The 18,921-nt window shown below is 39.8% G+C and overlaps 1 protein-coding gene across 3 annotated transcripts in view; it reads left to right on the forward strand.

The window, feature by feature from the left end:
- Nucleotides 1-18,921, forward strand: part of dennd1b (DENN/MADD domain containing 1B) — a 160,689-nt gene that overhangs the window by 138,147 nt on the left and 3,621 nt on the right. For 2 of the 3 annotated variants that reach the window (XM_036140967.1, XM_036140968.1), the window contains 4 exons: nt 2,601-2,636; nt 3,027-3,083; nt 5,756-5,845; nt 10,101-10,160. In XM_036140967.1, coding sequence (XP_035996860.1) covers nt 2,601-2,636; nt 3,027-3,083; nt 5,756-5,845; nt 10,101-10,160 — 243 coding nt within the window. The remainder of the gene's footprint in view (nt 1-2,600; nt 2,637-3,026; nt 3,084-5,755; nt 5,846-10,100; nt 10,161-18,921) is intronic. The other variant, XM_012853610.3, reaches the window with a different exon arrangement.

The following is an 18,921-nucleotide window of genomic DNA, read 5'->3' on the forward strand; positions in this document are numbered from 1 at the left end:
TGAAATATCCTACATATCAGATGTTTCGGACTTGGATATCTTTCTGTTTAATTTGTGCTAAAGTGTATTCTTCTGAATGAAGCCGTAACAGATTTTCAATGTTTAGCAATTATCTCTGAAATATGTCACTAGAAAACATATATGGATAATTAACATTTTTCCCGGTAATATGACCTTTTGTATGAAGTCTCCTTTATTGGCTTAGCTCACCTTGGGTGAACGGGACCAGTCAGAGCACAGATATTTTCCCCTATGCTTTCGCTAAAAGGTGCAGGCTTTAATCAGATCAATTCAGCACTATTTCAAAAGTTTCCCAAAGCCCACTGCCATGTTGATGCTGAAACTTGGGCAGTAAAGGTGTAAAACCTCCCCTTTGATTAAAATGTTAGGATTAATGCAAAAAATTTCCACCAGGTCAGAAATACGCTTGTTTTTTACCCTCACACTCATAGAGGTAACCTATTTGTGCACTGTGTCAATTAATGGTAGATTCCCCTACTAGGCACACAAGCAAACCTGGACCCGTTAGCACACATCCGAATTTTTGCAGGTGAAAAGCTCAGAATTGGGCAGTTCACAGGGCCATGAAAAAGACATGGGTCGCATTTGCCTGCAGTGTGAACATAGCCTAAAGGAGAACATGCACCAGGCGCGTTACCGCACATAAGTGCAGCATGCGAGCGTCCTACGCATAGGTTAGCTTTCCGTTTTGATCAGTCAAGATATTTACACTACATGCATAATATGTGCATTCAATGCGCATATTTACGCTACGCTGGGCCTAAATTAGGTTGAAGTTCTAATTTTCAGACCCGTATCATCCTCAAAATGGTAGAAGTCGCCTTGTTGTTGACGCTGCTGATTGATGGGATGCATCCATTGTCGCCAAGCTCTCTGCCTTTCCTCTCGCAACAACTCGCCGGCTAGCAGAAGGAAGGCCTAGGTGTGCCTTCTACTTGGCGCTCTTTCTACAAAGTAATACACAAAACCTAAAGTTGTTAATTTCTGTACACTCAATCAGCAGTTCTTGGTAGTTGTGACAAGCTAACAAACTGAAATGTGCGATTTCTGATCAAATGCTCAAGACACAGGCTTTTAGGTGATCAAAACATATTACTTTCATAACTTACGCATGTGGCGAAAGTTCTTCTCTGCACAGAAACGCGTAGCTGTGGCGCTTACTTTGCAGTGTCTGGTATAAATTTCCGCTTTTAAAATAATAATAATAATAATTATTAAAAATAATAAGTTGCGCTGCTTATTCACGCGCCCAGTGTATTTACTGCTTAAGAGTTCACTATCTCAATGTCAGCTTTCCTGGATGTTCGCCAGTCTCAGCGTGGTGGGTTCGCAAGTGCAGAGAATATTTGTGGGATCCAGGTATTCAGTCCTAAAAACAAAAAGGGTAGATATACCGTCACGTTTCCTTTATACTCCTGCTTACCTGTCACCTTCTGTACATGCATCATTTTCCTCTTACTCAAAAGAAACAGGATTTACATGGATTATCATGAGCATTGTATGCATGTATACAAGTAAATGCATTATAAATCAATGCAGACTTGATTTATAAAAATTGATACTGACTACCAAATATTGTCAGTTTGCTTTATTAATTAGTTATCTGACAGAGTTTTAGCTAACCTTAGAGTTGCTAATGACACTAAATGTACCATTTTCTTCACCACTTCCTACCAGTGCTAAAATAAAGGGCTATTTCACTGTTTTTAATGGACATTAAAAACCATTGTACACATCTGGTTCAAAGTTCCAAATATGGGGACTATTGAACGCTAGACTTAAAATTAAACAGTGATTTTTACGAATACAATTTAAAATTTAACATTTATTCTGTTTTTAAAAACTGAAAAATGGAGCATTACTGTTCATTTTAGCATTAGAACCATGTTAGACTTAGATAAGCAAAGGAAAAGGACAATAACATGTGTAAACCAGGACTGGAATGGGTGTACACTGACTATAGATTACACAGCTTCTAATCCCTATTACTCAGTTTGCGTAAAACAAAACAAAATATTTTTTTTAATGAAGATATAAAAATGTTGTGTATTCTTGTTTACACAATATTATTCATTGTCTCAGATGCGCTAGATGTGTCATCACACCCATGGCACACACCATCAACTGTGAAGTACGCTATTTATAACCAAGTGTGAACATTTTTTTTTGTTTAGTGGACTTTAAAGTATACAATGCACAATTTATCAAATGCAAGTTAGATTAGTTTTGTCATAAACAAAGATAATTGGCAAATATCAGATAAAAGTGTAGTTATTCCAACCTTGGCCAAATGTCTTCAGCAAAGGTTGGAAATTTTCTTTATTTTTGTTCACCAAAAATGGTAAAAAAAAGCAACAAAAAAAAAAGACATGATTTATGTTTTGCATGACGGCACTAAAAGTAATAAAAGCCATAACGTTCTTTAAAATCAGTCTTTGTACCTGTATGGAAGTCTGCTTTTGTGTGTGTGTGTGTGTGTGTGTGTGTGTGTGTGTGTGTGTGCGTGTGCGTGTCGATATTTAGAAACTTTCAGTAATTTTCTTCAAGCATCTGAAATTTTTTTTTCTCTTCTATCACAGAGAGGAGGCGCACTTTTCAACACAGCTGTGTCAAAGGTATTTAAGAGCTGTATTTTTTTTTTTCCATTTATGTATTTTTAAAGATCCACAGAAAGAAATGATATTCTTGAACATAATGATGCATCTTTAAAAACCATGTTGATTATAATTGGTAATGGAGCTAAAGAGCATTGTTCGTGGCTGGCTGTGGTGTTAGACGCGGTATAATAGGTGGTCAGGGTGCCCTTTCATGTTATCGCCTCCTGTTAGTGCGCCAGGCTCTCTCATCCAGCCTTTTGTCTGCGTGTTTTTTTGCCACGGGGATCAAAGCATTTCTTGATGTTACACGAAACCAGAACAGAATGTTAATGCAACATGTTTTGATTAGTAATCCGTCTTGTGTGCGTGTGTGTGTTTTTTTTTGTTTTTTTTTTTCACCCCTCCTAGGCCAAGGTTCATGCCAAGCGGGGCATTCGGGACATTAAGGGCAGACTCAAAGCAAGGGTGAGCCAGCATGCACCTTCACACAGTTTGCACTGCATGCCAACACGTGTACACAACGCGGTTCAGAAGCACGCAGACAGACACATGCCTCCCTCATAGAAACAGACAGGAAGGCTGCTTTACATGGAGTGTGTGATTCTGACGTAGAGGCCCTTTAATGACTGTTGAAGCCTGCTTAGCGCTTTGTTCGGGGCTGTACATTTTTAACTAGCGCCCCTCTGGCTATGGCCTGTCATGTCATCCGAAACCCCGGCCCCTCTTTCTCTCTTATTGTCTGCATATTTCATCAGTGAGCCTGTGATTTCCTCAACGCTAATGTAACGAGGTGTATGTTTCCATAAGCCTGATGGATTTGATAAGGCAATAGCAGCTTGATCTGTCAGTGGGGAAGCGAGGAGAGAGGGCACCGATGACGAACACGGGCCTCTGCGCAAACACGTGCGGTGCAGGCAAACACAGGTGCAGAAATCTGTTTGATTGTGAAGTCGAGCAGATTTTCATGTTCCTTTCAGAGGAGAAATTAATTTGTGATTGCGCCGAGTCTCCTCTGAATCTCTACCTGCTCCAGGGATCTAAGAGCCGGATGAATGTGTTGGAGGTGGATCGTTAAATATGCTATCCTTCTAAACTTTGAAGAAAATTGTTTTAAAGGATGGAATTATACACATTTAAATGTTTTGAGTTGGAATTTGAAACCAGAATCATTAAAAACACTTATGTCACTTACTTTTTTGTTACTCTAAATACCAACCAGTGTATTTATAATTCATTATTCGTGTTGTGTCTGCATGTTGTGTGTAATCTGTGTGCATTCTGAGCTGTTGTTACATCTCACCAAGAATTTTCATTAAGGTAACACATGATGACAATAAAGATTTGTGGTTGCTAGATCATTGCCACTGTTTGGCCATAAGTTGGTTACAGTATAACATACACAAATTTTATTCTATGTAATTAAAAGGTTTTCACCTGTAGCCATGTGCTTCCTACAAATACCAAGTAACTTTGTGGTTGCAAACCCTTAAAGATGTTACTATGGTACTGTTTCTAGGGTTTATCTTTTTTAAAGTGATGCTACAGAAAGTGTGAGACTTTTTCCAGATATTTGGAGCTTACAGCAACAGACCAGTTGCTGTGCACTGCTTGTCAGCAGGCTTAGAGAAAGCTACTTCACGCTTTATGAGAGAAAATTGTCTGTTCCTCCCCCCACCCTTTGCTGTGGACTGCTGGTCAGCTGGCTAAAAGAAGGCCACTAAACCTTTCTCTCGCTAACAAAACCTATTTATTGGTAGTTCAATGTTTATAAATCAGGGTTTTTTTGTATAAGAAACAAGAAATTAGGCTCTCCAAGTGGTGTACTGATGGACCCTGTTTAACTTTTGCTGAAAAGGCTGAAAGAACCTGCTGGTCTTTAGGTTTGAAGTCTTAAATGCCTTATTTGTGGTTGTGTTGACATACTGTAGGCCTCTGGTCTCAGCAGGTAAGATTTCAAAAAAGCTGTATTGTACAAAAATGATGATCGATTTGGTTTGGTTACTTTTGTTTTTACAACCATTTACATATGAGGGGCGACCTGTCACCAGAGTTTTCTCCACCTGTAACATAGGGTAACACAGCTCTGCATGGTCAGCTAGCTGAAAATAGGCCATTGTTTTAGAAAGGAGGAGTTATTGTTGAATGCTGTATGCCCCTAAAACCAATTAAGGCCATTTCAATTAGAATTTATTTGCTTCCGTAAGAATACAAAAAAATCTATAATAATCTTAGGTTTACTTGGTCGTATTAAGATGTCAGAAAATTGTGACGAGAGTTTTCACCTGCTCTGTGGAGCATAGAGTTAGACAGTACTGCTCCTCCCCAAACCTGTTGCTGCACACTGCCCATCAGCTGGCTGAAAGAATGTCCCTAAACCTTTCTAGTTCTAACAAGAAAAATTAATTCAGCTGTTTTATTCTCTAACACAACGCTGTTTTAAAACTATAGGTGAGCTGCTTGTCTGATAATATATGACTGCAGACTACCTGAGCAGATATCCTGATTACCAGCTAATATCAACTAACTCTTTTAGCATAAGAAAAGCCAAAGGGATACTATTCTGCCTGATAACAGTGTTTACTTTACAAGTTTAGATCATTTTGGCTTGCATTTATTCCAAATTTTGGCATTAGTCCATGTTACAAAATACAAAAATTATATATATATATATATATATATATATATATATATATATATATATATATATATATATATATATATATATATATATATATATATATATATATATATATATATATATATAGAGAGAGAGAGAGAGAGATAGAAACTATTATTTTCACTGTAATATTTAATGCTTCATTGTTTTTGCAGCAGAAACTCCTTTTTTTCCCAACATTTTTAGTCAGGGTCATCATACTTTTACGAAGCTCATACTGGCCCATTTCTAGTCACCAAACACATTGCTTATTCATTTTAAAATTATTTTTTATGTAAGTACTTTTACTTCAGGATATAAATAAAGCTATAGGCCTGCTGATCTTTTAACATGTGAATTAAATGTCATTTACTGGATAATGCGGCACTTTTATTCAGCACAGAAATCCACACTTTCTCGCTAGCGCTGATCACTCATAACACACAAAGTCTCAGATTTATATTCATCTTCTCTCTCGCAGGAAGAAGAAGAAGACGGCATGGCAGTCCGTCCGGGGTCTCCCACCAGCACCAGGAGCCTGTCTCCAAGGAGACTGCAGAAGATGAGACGGGTACGACGTGCGCACACACACACACACACACACACACACACACACTGTGACAGAGTTATGCACTTTTACACTGACTGTTCACACCACAGCTCGGTTTTCCCTTGACCAGCATGAATTCAGTTTTTTTCACTTTTGCGCTATTTTCTGTCCACTTTCTTTTCTCCCTGCAATTTTTCTCCTTTTTTTTTTTTTTTTTTTGTATCTCCAGATCTTTTTTTTCTTTCTATCACCATCCCACTTCTCTCCCCCCCCCTCCCTCCTCCTCACGCTCTCTGTTGGAAGTACAGCAGTTTGTCAGGGTTCCAAATGTAATCATAAGCATCTTTTCTTCCCTTTCAACACGCTCGCTGTTGTACACTCAGTATTTTTCTCTGAACAGCGCGGACAGTCGTAGCAACTCATCTGCTGGTCAGCATTTTCTCTGAAGAATTTGCTGGTGCTCCATAAATGGAGCTTTAAAATTTGGTCTTTGTTGTATGCAGAGTTGGCGCTTGATGTGCAAAATCCACATTCATCAGTAAATATAAGAGGAAGGATAACATGTTTCCTAGTTTAATCACAGCAAACAAATAAAGCAGTTTAATTTTACTTTAAAAATGCGCATATGTTATACATATGCATACATATACAGGAGGAAGTTTCTAATTACGCACTGTTGAGCTAAACTCTTGCACAGGGTTGTATAAAAGTATTCACACCTTGAACTTTTAAACATTTTATCACAACCACAAACCTAAATGGATTTTATATGATAGACTAATACAAAGTAGTGAATAATTTTGAAGCGAAAGGAACATGATGCATGATTTCCAAGCTGTTTTACAAATATTGTCTAAAAGTGTAGCGTACATTTGTATTCAGCCCACCTGAGTTAACACTATGCTGAACCACTTTTTGCTATTATTAAAGCTACAAGTATTTGGGGATCTGTCTCTACCAGTTTTGCTCATCTGAATTTATTTCCTCATTCTTCCGTGCAAAGTAGCTTAAGCTCAGTCTGCTGCACACTTAGCATTTTCAGGGCTTGTCACAAAACCTAATTTCAATTTAGGCCGTAAATTCAGGCTGTTTCACACCGTTTTGCATGTGGCAAAGACACAATTTAACATTATTTTCAATCTTCCATCATAATCAGATTTGTGAAGGCCACAGATTTGTAAATGTTTTACCACCTGAGCGGTAGGTCTCTGCTGCTCCTCCAGAGTTACCAGGTGCATTGTGGCTGCTTCAGTGATTAATGCTCTCATTTTCCAGCCAAACTATTCAGCTCTAAAGAGGACATTTGTTTTTGCTGAGATTAGATAACAAACAAGTTAACTTCATTCACTAATCATGAGTGCAGTTGTTTCATTCAAGGTTTATCAAGCATCAAAGGGCTAAATAGAAATGCACACCACACTGTTCAGTTTTTTATTTGCTAAATAATTTGAAATCCATACTAAGAATAAATTGCACAGAGTGGGATTCTGTTTATTAGCCAGTTGTTTGCAGGGGAGTTTATTTAGGGGTACCAGAGTAAAGGAGGCTGGGTTGACATGCTTTCCACACATGTCAGATGTTTATTACTCAAATATTTAGAAAGATTCACAGTTGTTCATGACGTTGTTTGTGTATATTTTAAAATCCCCGTACAAAACGTCGAAGGATGTCGTTAAAAACATGGAAAACTTAATAGTTGTGGAAAACACCGTTTGTCATTTTCCACCTCAAATCTAGACCTCTGTAGTGCAATTAGAGGATTTTCCACCTCTCATTTTTAAACACATAAACTGTAAGTCGAATCTGTGTGTGTGTGTGTGGGGGGGGGGGGATAACCCCCAAAACAACGGATGCCTGCATGCACACGCTGACATTTCGGTCGCAGCCGTGTACGGGTGTGATTAGGAGAGCTTGTGCTGTGTCTAATTAGTGTTGTGTTTCCTGTGTGTGTGATGAGGCTGGAAAGTCTTAGCGTGGGGAAGGTGTGACGGCCGGGGGAGAGGAGAAGAACGGCAATTAGGGATTTTCTAAAGGCCTCCTCGGACACCCCCCCCCCCCCCCCCCCCCCCCTTCTCCTCCCGCCACTCCCCCTCGGCCAGGGGCGCACACAAAGACGGGCCTCCGCGCACACAGATTGACTGTTAACACGCACTGGGCTCAGGATATGCACTCACACCCGTGCTCATGCCACTGAGGCCTGCTCATTGCCACAGTAACAGGTCCCTGGAGACGGCTGGAGGAGGGACGGTCAGAACAGAGGACGGCATGTCCCACAGCGTGGCTTTTGTGCGTCTGTTTACATGTAGTCAATCACTTTCTAGTTAATCACACGCGCGCCTGGCCGTCGCATTCTTCTCTTCCTGGCCCTCCTCACTTATTTTGATTGATAATTACTTAAACGTGTTTATATGAAACCTCCTACAAAGTCATAAGTTGTTGTTTTTTTTTTTGTTGTTTTTTTTGTAAAACCTGATAATTGAAAACAAAGAGCGTAAATTCAGAAACCATAAGGATAATTTATGGATGTCAGTTTTCATTTACTCTCTGAAGATGGAAGCTCCCCAAACATTTCTTCAGATAATGTATCAAACCGGATAAATTCGACTTCTTTTCGGTTATTATTTTCCATTTTTCCACAGATTTAGGATCTATTTTTCTGAGACTCAAAACGGGAAGCAACACCGAAACAATTTGGCAGTTGTTTGATTAGATGAAGATGCTCTCCACTTCTTTGTTTTCTGAAAGCGCTCCTTTTCTATTTTCACCTGTTTATCGCACCACATATTTACATTCCTGTTGGTGGAAACAGCTATTGTTCCAACTCTCTTTGTGTTTTTTCACCTTTTATCTGTATTTTTTTTTTCTCTCTCTCCAAGGCTGCCTCCTATACATTGTTGATACTGATGTTCGTTCTGCCCACAACCGTCTTGACCAGGTGTTCTTTCCTCGAGAAATTGATCTCACGAGACTAACACTGTTAAATAAAGGTTAAGTGAAATTACCTGCAAACATCTCCCACTCGGCCTGCCCACATGCAGGCTTTCCTTTTGCTTGATCAACCCTTTATTCTTCACTGCACTTTTAGGGTCAAATCTCTGTCCGTACCATCTGCGAACGTTACAATGACACGCTTTGGTTGCCAAATCTGAAAATAATGCTTTAATACGGCTTTGATTAATTTATTTGAGTGGGAACAGATCAGAAGGCAGGAAAACTCAAAAAGAAAAACAGCTTTAAGCTTCAAAAACCCCGTGATTTATTTATTTTTCTTCATGGTTGTGAGTAATATGACAAAAAGTAATGAAGGAAACCTCACAGCTGCAGAGAACAAGGCTTCAAATTGTTGTGAAAAATGTATATAAATGAACAGCTTATTCACAGTAAGTAGTTTGTGAAGGACCTAAACGTTACATATGTTTAATTGTCCTCGGCTATGCATGTGCAGTACCAAACCATTTAACAGAGCTGAAAAATCTGGTTTAAAGTCTTACTGTGTACATATATGGCTCTAAATAATGGAAACCACAAACTTAACTTTATTTTATTAAGGTTTAATGTGATAGACCAACACAAAGCATCATAGCTGTAAAGTTGGAGGCAAATGAACCATAGTGTCTGAGCTTTTTTACTACTAAGTCTGGAAATGGGCTATGCTTTTACAGTCCTATTCAACAAATTAGAATATCATCAAAAAGTCAGTTTGTTTCAGTAACCCAATTAACTAAGGTAAACACATTATTCTAATTCAATTCAAATTCAAAAAATACTTTATTTATCCCAGAGGGAAATTAAATTATATAGATTAATTACTCACCGACTGTTTTAAAGCCCTTATTTCTGTTAACAATGATTTTTTTTGCTTGCATAATGTAAACACAACATTTTAGATTAGAATATCACATCAAACCAATAGAAAAAAAAATTAATACAGAAATGTTGGCTTATTGAAAAGTATGTTTAATACTGGCTTAAAGGTTATTTTCTGAAGGTAATGAGCCTTATCGTAACCCATATTCTAATTGATAATAATCCCACGGTATCGGTGCTTTATTGAACCGCCTTTTGGTCCAGTTACAGCTGCAAGTTTTCTGGGTCGTGTCTGCTTTATAAAATACGTCAAGCTCAGTTATCTTTGATGGAGATCGTCTGTGAACACCAGTTTTCCAGTGTCATCCTCACCGCACCATGATGCTGCCACTACCTTGTTTCACCGTGACGTGTGGAAGGAGAAGGATAAAAAAACTTACGTTCTTTAATGTTGGCTGTGTCCCTGCAGACGTGTTCTGGCTTTCTTTCAAGAATTGCTTCCCAACTGGATCTGTGCTGGCCACAATTAGTAAGTGAGTTGACAGATTCTGCCACCTAAGCTGTGGGTCTCTGCAGCTCCTCCAGAGTTCCCATGGGCATGTTGGCTGCTTCTACCATTAAAGGTGCTTCTTGTCTGACAGCTTTTTCCCTGACCCGCCTGCAGAGGTCTTTGGTCCTCATGATGCTGCTTGTTCACTAATGTTCTCTAACAGAACAGCTTGATTTTAATCCTCTATTTACTAGGATACCCCGAAATAAAATCCACTGCCATTGATTGCCCTCTGAAGTCACATATTTAGTGAAGGGGGCTGAATACAAATGCAAGCCACGCTTTTTAGATTATTTGTGGAAAAAGGGGTGGGGGGGGCAATACATTTTAATCATATTTGCTTGCATGGATTTTTCATATAAAATCCCAATTATATAAGATAAGATAGATAAGATAGGCTTTAATGATCTCACATTGAAGAAATTCACATGTCACATCGGATCAGTAATCAGAAGAAGAAGGTGCCAAGTAGGACAAGGTGCATCAGGTATTTACAGTGTGTCCTCGTTATACCGTGGATCAAAAGAAGTAGATAAGAAAAATAAAAATACTAAATAGAAATAAGGTAGAGGATGTCTTATGTACATTCACGGTGACTTATATGCGTGTGTATTGACATATATTCGGGTGAAGTAGCAGCAGAAGTCACTTCTTTCAGGATTATTGCACAGTGTATTAAATAGAATTGCACATTAGTTATTGCATGTTGCATATGCACCAAAAGTTGTGGTTTTAATGTCACATGTACATTAAGGGGAGTCAATACCTTTACAGGGAACTATATATCCATATTTTTTGGCCAAAACATCTATTTAACAAACAGTTTTGGTATTTTAGGAACAATTTGACATCAAAAAATGGCAAAGAAATTTGAGGCATTTCACCTTATTGCAGAAAAGATGATTAATTTTTATGATTCTTCATATTTTACACCAACATCTCTCTATGTCTCTGTTTAATTAATCACAGGAAAATGTCCTGAATTATGAAATCCCCATTCTATTTGATCAGCCACCTCTGGCTGTCGCTTATACTCCAAATTGTGATTTAAAGGGTGTTAGGTGAAGAAAGTGGGCATGAATCCTTTCGTTTGACGAAAGCAAAACCGAATTGGACCGCTAACTTTTTTGTTTTTTAATTCTGGCTCCTTTTACCACCAGATTGTGTTTTAAGATGTATTTTTACTATATGCAGCATGTTTGCTTGTGTGTGTGTATTTTTTTTTTGTGCTTTTGTGATGCAAATAGAAAGTATGTCTTTACCAGAACCCTTTAATCCAAAGACTACATTGTGCTTGTGTGCTCAGCGTGCACAAACAGGCATGCATTTTGCAGTTTGCCTCAGGTTGGAAGCTGCAGAGTGACAGCTGTTAAGAGCACAGAGGAGAGACAGAGGTTGGGGCAGTGATATGGACAATGACAGCCAGCAGGCGCGTGGCCGGGCTGAGCCCCAGGCTCTGGGCTTCTCACCTGGTGAGGTAGGAGGGATGCCAGCCCGTAGAGCAACTCTGAGTTGAGGGGAGACCGGGGGGGGGGCTAACAGATGTAAAACAGGAAAAAGAAGTCACAGGTGTTTCAACAGCTGCATGTTTGACTGTTTGGGTGAGTTTCTGTGTCTCATGTATTCACAGCCTGCAGTGGTTGGGTTTGAGTCTGAGGAAATGTAAATTAGGGCTGAAATTTGTCCTGCAGCTTTAAAGATTGTTCTTGTTAATTTGATTTACACACACGTTACTCATTGAGAGTTCACCATATTCAGACTGTACCAAAGAGATGGTTTCTGCAAAAAGTGAATAGATAACAGATAATTCATGATATAATAATGAGCTGTAAATTATAGAGCATGTTTGATTATGTCTGTCAGCATGAATTTTTAATTTCCTCCATGCATTTTAGCTCCGTTTTAATGATAATATCTTACATTAATGATAAATACTTGAATGCATCACAGGTTAGTTTAAGTGCAGCGTCTGTCTCCATAGCTGAGCATGTGTTTTCATGGTTATTTGTATGTATTTGTTGTCTCCGCTCGCTCTGTTCCTGTTCTCCACTGAGACCAGCTGCCTTCCTCTCTGGAGCTAAAGTGCCATCTACTGGTAGTTTTGAAGTGCTGCAGTGGCTTACAGACATATGGTCATTTCACTGTAAGGGTTTAGCTTATGAAATGAGCATACTGCACATTCTCCCTTTTCTATATTGCTCTTATTTTAGTCAGAAATGAAGCATCCTTTCAGCAGCAGCCAGCTGGACAGAGGAGCAGCGAATCTCTCCTCCAACGCTGTTACCCCCCCTTCTATAAAAAACAAACACATACTTGGCTGTTCATATGCAAATGGTTTGCTTCTCCCCGGCGTTTGTTTGCATTTTACCAGCATCCCTTAACATGCGCTGCCAAGCTCTGAGAACATTGCCCCGTCAGAAATGCTACATATAATGCATGTCCAGCTCGTCTTTCTTTGGCCCTGGTACAGAGGGGCGGAGTTGTTTCACATCACCGGTCATACGGGGAGTGGAGGGAAAAGTTTGTCTCCTAATAGACCTACTATAATGCATTTAACGCATAACTATTCAGTATAATTTGTTGTATTAAGCCTGAGACATAAACTTGGACACATTTCCTTGCTTCTTTGCATTATGATTGCTTTTGCAAAAAAAAAAAAAAAAAAAAACATTAGAGATAAGCGATTTTTTTTTTTTTTTTACAGCTTTTCCACTCATTAGGCTTTTATTATAAACTTGCAGTTTGAATGTTTTTTTTTTACATTTTTTTTTATTAGGGATGCACCAAGCCATCAGCTGGACATCAGAATCAGACAATTTTCTCTCTGATCTGTGGTTCGAAAAATCTGATATTTTAACTCTTATTCACTAAATGCATCAGAACTGAAAACTCCTACCATTTTAAGCATTTGAACACATCAGCTGACAGCAAATTCTCCGATACATTTGTTTTTAGTTCAATAAAATACAGACTAAGGTGTAAGACGCATCATTTGACGCATAAAAAGGGCTTATATTAATTATTTCATGTTCTGTTGGGTTCAACACTACCTCAATGTAATAACTTGCAGCACATTTTTAGTCTTATATGTTCTTAGTCCATTTAAACGTCGTAACTGTTTAAAAATTGAAATCAGCAGATCCGACCTCAAAGGCACATAGAAATCAGCCCAGAAGAGCCTGATGGGTGCATCTGGAGAATAGAGAATGCCTCTTCTGGTGAAAATGTCTTCTGACCATTTTTCTACCTTTTATTGAACTATTTTAAATTCATCAGGCACCGTCTGCCTTCAATTATTGATAAACAGACATAGTTATGGGCCAGAGATGGCTATTGGCCAATATTCTTTCCCCATTGATACGTGTTGTGCAGGAGAAATGATAAATATCTAAATTTTAACCTGAATAGGCTATTGTTAATAATTCTACAGTGTTATGTTGTAATTTTGCCCTAATTGAACAGTCTCTCTTTTCTTATTTGCTATGTTTTTTAGCCTTTGTGTGAATCTAGATGCTTCCAGATGCCGGTCATGTCTTTTGCTGGAACACCTGAGTTTCCCCACTAAGGCACAATAAAGGATATCTATATTTGTAATGATCTAAATTGTTTTTATTCATCATTTTCTGTCTAAAAGCAGTCAAGCAGAGGCCATTTGACTTCAACGCAGCTATCTTTGTTCCATTCCTGAACTTGAGACCTTTGCTAATTAGTTTCCTTCTTTTTTTAAAAAACTGAATAAAAGACTCTAACGTCACAACATCTTTAAATAAACCAATGGGCATTCCTTCCGTTTTGCTTGGTTTCAAGCTATGTCTACTGAGGAACCTGCTGCACATTTTTCCGCTCATATTCCATAGTTGCTCCACTTAATTGTGAAACTGGAAGTTGGTACTAACCAGTAAAAGACTGACTGGTGGATCCGTCACGAATTGTCTATTTATAATGATTAGGGATAATAATGCCTTTCCTTGATGTTCTGTTGGATTCAAAACTACCTCTGACAAAGAATTTGTGGCAGATTTTTTTTCTCTCTCTTTTATTATTTTAGAGTCATAAGGAAGAAAATCTTAGTGGGCAGATAAATCGGGATCGGCTAGCCAAAGCCTGATCAGTGCATTTTTAGTTTTTGTTTTAATATGTTGATCTGAAACTCTGGGAGGAGTCTGGATTCTTGTATTTTCAATGGTTTATTTTTAAAGATCACTAATTAAAACAATATACATACATGATTCTAAACAATCATGCAGAAGCTGTCAAGCCAAATCCTATCCATATTAAATAAACATAACACCCTTCTCTGCATATTCAGAATCGAGTTACTGAAATAACTGTAGCGTTTCTGGATTTTTTTTTTTTTTTTTTGCTTCTCCTGCTTTCCCCCCTGACTCCTTCGCTGCCTGAGCTCTGACTGTGTTCGGTCTTTACTTGTGGCAACGCGGTGGAGAGGAAGCAACCGAGAGCCAGACAGACGGAAACGGTGACATCTGTCAGTGGCAGCAGAGTGACGGAGGGAGAAAATGAGAGACAGGGAGGCAAGGAGCGGGAATTGCTTTTTCATTTTCACCTTTCAGCTTCCCATTAGCCGACAGCGAGGAACTAATGAAGGAGCAGTATGATAATCTGTTGTTCCCCTATTTCATGCTCTCCACTGCCCTGTCAGGCCTGGGGAGAAGTGGGATGGTGACAGAGCTGTCACGGCTTCAGCGGAAGGGAGAAGCTCTTACTGTGAATATCTGCATGTTTTTGTTATTGTTGTTGACTTAATGTGTATCAGCTTCTGTCTGAGGTCTCTTACCGCCCTGGAGAGGCTCTGTTTTACCTTGTGGGTTTTATCAATACCAATCCACCATGTTGGAAGGATTTAAAAAAAATTAAGAAAGGAAAAAAAAAAAGAAAGAAATGATCTAAACCAGCTGCTGGCGCTTCAGTCGTAAAATGCTTTGTTGTTGCAGCAGTTTAATCTTAAATGTTGCACTGCAGGGTCACAATGAAGAGGAGGAATGACAAATTGATAAAGCCGTGAGGCGAGGGTCCCATCCGTTTATGGCTCCCCGTGGAACTTCCTCTCAGGCAGACGGCACCAAAGCTGTAACAGAGATCAGAGAGCCAGGTTTCGTGACCTGTGTCTGGTGGAGTTTGGGTTCACCTTGCTTTAATAAACACCTAGCTGCAGAGAGGAGGAGGGAGGGAGGGGGGGGGGCTGCCCTCTCAAACGCAGCCTGGTTGAAATAACAGTTTGCACCGCGATCACACAGCACATGTAGCCCGTCCTGTTCCTGTGGAAGTGTTTCTGTCCAAAGCGCGCCCGTCCCCGGTGTCTCACAGGTGCATCTCCGCTCCGCCGGCCCGCTGCGACCGGCTAGCGTGTCGGCCCGGGCCCCAGATTTACGGCCCTGACACAGGAACCCATTAAAGGCTGTTTAGGGATCCCAGGCCTGAGCCCCTCTGAAATCTCTTTCATTATAGCTCCAAGCTACCATGGAAGAGGAGCGGCTCGGCCAATCAGCGGTGCCCCCACATGTGTTCGTGTTTAGCCCGATGGCTGAGAGGCTTTAGTGGCTACTGCACACATCTCCTTCACTGACTTTTATGGAGAAAGTGGCACTTTAACTCTTTGTGTTTTTTTGGTAATAGGGTGCGGATGTGATAGAGTGTGTGTGCGTCTCTCATGGCCGAACACGGGCCCTAAATGAGGGCAGCCCAGCCACACGTTACATTCCGCCTGTCTGGCTGGCACTGGTCCCACTAATCAGGACCAGCTTGGTTCGCAGTTACTCCCCCCCACATCCCCCCCCACCCCCCGCCCCCAAACGTCGCCTCCACACACGCACACATTCATCCATTCACACACGCACACTCGCTGTTCCCATCAATTCATACAGTTCGTCCCTCACCTTCCTGCATTTCCTTTCCTCCACCTTCCGTTTCTCACCAAACTCTCGTTTTCAGTCGCCTTTGACTGTTTTTATTTGCTTCTTTCAAACAATCTGCTCACTTTTTCAATCAATTTAAGTTTGAGGAGATTCATTATTGGCTGTTTGCTGCTTACGGAGCAAAGTTACGATAAAAATATGGAAAACCTAAAGACACCATCTAACAGTGTGCATAATTAACAATTATTCACTGACCAAACCACAGCTAGGTAAATAAGTGTGGAGTTAAGCCGCAGGATTTTATAAAATTATGTTTTTTAAAAGGCAAAAAAACCTGCTAAATCAGCTTTGTGTGAATTAGAGTTGATGACATCACAAGAGGCGCGAGAATCCAGCTGGAAACGGCACAGATAAAGGAGAACGTGCAACATTTTACCAAGACTAACAGTGGATTTGCAGCCTTTTGTGTTTGACTCAGATGACCTCCGAGCCATTATGGCTGGCAAACTGTGACAAAGTTAGTCCTCTGAATTTTGTTCCGTTTGAAATTCTCCCTCTGATTGGCTTTCTGTGCTTTTCATCACTAGAGAAATGAGTAAATGCCACATTCTGGTTGTATCACCTCAAATGGTTTTCTCAACCGCGTCTCTCTTTCTAGCTGCCAGTGATCCTGATTCCGCCCGTCTCATCGTTAACGATGATCAAATCAGTCCTATCAAACAGATGTTTTTCATCAGAAGCATGAATTTCCCCCTACCATTTGGTCACAAATGGCACTCTTAAGGAAGAAGCAGGTTTCTTATCTTTCAGAATGAATTCTTGTTGAAATATTCATCCTGAAATATGAAGAGTTTAGTATTGTTGGGGTGGATTATATCCAAAGATCATCGTCGTTGATGCACTATTTATGGACTTAGGTTAAAGAAATAAAGACGGACATTAAATAGTTACCAACAAGACAATTATACATGTTATTAAATAAAGAGGAGCTGATCAAAAGATGAAAGTTTGTTTTCTACGAGCGCTAAGCCACTTAAAGTCTTAAGGTTATCAAGAATCAGTTTGACACAGATGTCATGAGGAAAGTTATTTTAATTTAGACTTTTATAATCTATGCCAGTCTAAAATGAGCATGAGAAATGTAAATTTCTAACATTATAAACCCACCCAAGAATTTACTAGCATTCACATTAAATACAGGACAAGGACAGTGTGCCTTTCCAGGTCTGAGTCATGCTGCCACTTTGCTGCCCGTGAAACTGACTTCATCTCCAAAGTGATGTGGTTCCCTCATCAGAATCAGAATCAGATATACTTTAATAATCCCAGAGGGAAATTGCTGTTTCAGTACCACTAATGCCCCGTCTCTTTAGCCTATAGAGACACATCTAGAGACTACATGCACCGCTTCTGTAGCCTCGTGAGACCATCCTGATCTCGCGAGCTTTCAAGGTTTCACTCGCAGATCAGTCTGGCTACTCTCCGTTAAAGAAAATTTGGTGCAGTTCACCAAACGAACGTCCAATCAGCGTTGGCTTTGAGGCGGGTTGAGGTGTGACGCAACGAGAAGCGCGACAGTTCAGTCTAAAAACATGGCGGCTTCAGCCGATGAAACTAGCGTTAGTGTGGCTATCGAGCAAGTTTTATCTGAATTACAGAGTATTTCTTCACTGAAAGAAGAGCAAAACGCTGCTCTGGAGGCTTTTCTCAGAGGAAAAGATGTTTTTGCTCTTCTCCCGAGTCCCGACTGGTTTCGGCAAGAGCTTGTGGTTGTGTTTTCGTCGTCGCTGTTAGTACGTCATATGCTTCGTTGAGCTGATTGGTTTATTTGGCCCGTCTATCATCAACATAGGCCAATCAGCTAACCAATATTTTCGCCCCTTCCCAAAATTACTTTTACCGAAGGTTTCCAGATGGATATGCGGAGCAAACCCCATCCGGCGAAGTCAGGTTACCGCTTCTGTTTGCCATGGTGTAAACAAACAACAATGGTGGTGGGTTCATGTGCTCTGGGTTTGAGTGATTAGAAGTTTGTAACTGTGGGATTTGGAACCAGCTTGTTTCTGCAAAAAGGACAGGGCCAGAAAGTTACCGACTTAAACTCAACACACCTATAAGATTGGTGAAAAACGCACAGATGAGGTCTCCCAAACGCATTTTCATTTAATGCAGCTGGCCAGCTGAAGGGAATAAGGGAGCAAAGGTTGATTCATGGCTGCCATTTCCTCCTAATGCTGACTTGAAGGATATCAATGGTATAGACTCCACAACAGATGCAAGCACAATATGACTATCTGGATTTATAAATTTGACCACGTTGGATCCTTGACTTGATCATTTACATTGAATACATCATTTCTAATTGAAGCTTTTTAAATAGAATTGGTTCCAAATTGCCACTAAAGATATTTTCGACTGTAAACATACAAAGAAATCACCTTTGGAAGAAGGAACCTGAGTGAAAAACGTCAAGGAAGAAGAAGAAATTAGAAAAATACACATAGACATACCCAAAAGAGCTCAGAGTTGCCTTGGGTGATGTCACTAGAGGCAAGTCTGGACGTGTCCTTTCAGCAGGTTTTATCTTGATAAAATATTTACAGAAACATATTAAAGATGTAGAAAATCCGACCATAAAATGATGATATATTAACAACTTACATATTAAGTGGTTTTCATTTTAAAGGAAAGTCTAGCTTTAAAACAGTGAGGAGGTGCTTCTGCTCAGTCATGTTAGCTGAACCTCAGCAGTGGGTTGATTCTCTATGAAGGAGACGGAGATCGGAGGACAGTTGAAGAGAAAAAGAAAACAGACACAGGAAGGTGAGCAGCAAACACCAAAGAGTGTAAATTAGAAGATGAGAGCT

This window comes from Fundulus heteroclitus, chromosome 9, assembly GCF_011125445.2.
Source record: "Fundulus heteroclitus isolate FHET01 chromosome 9, MU-UCD_Fhet_4.1, whole genome shotgun sequence".
Lineage (NCBI taxonomy): Eukaryota > Metazoa > Chordata > Actinopteri > Cyprinodontiformes > Fundulidae > Fundulus > Fundulus heteroclitus.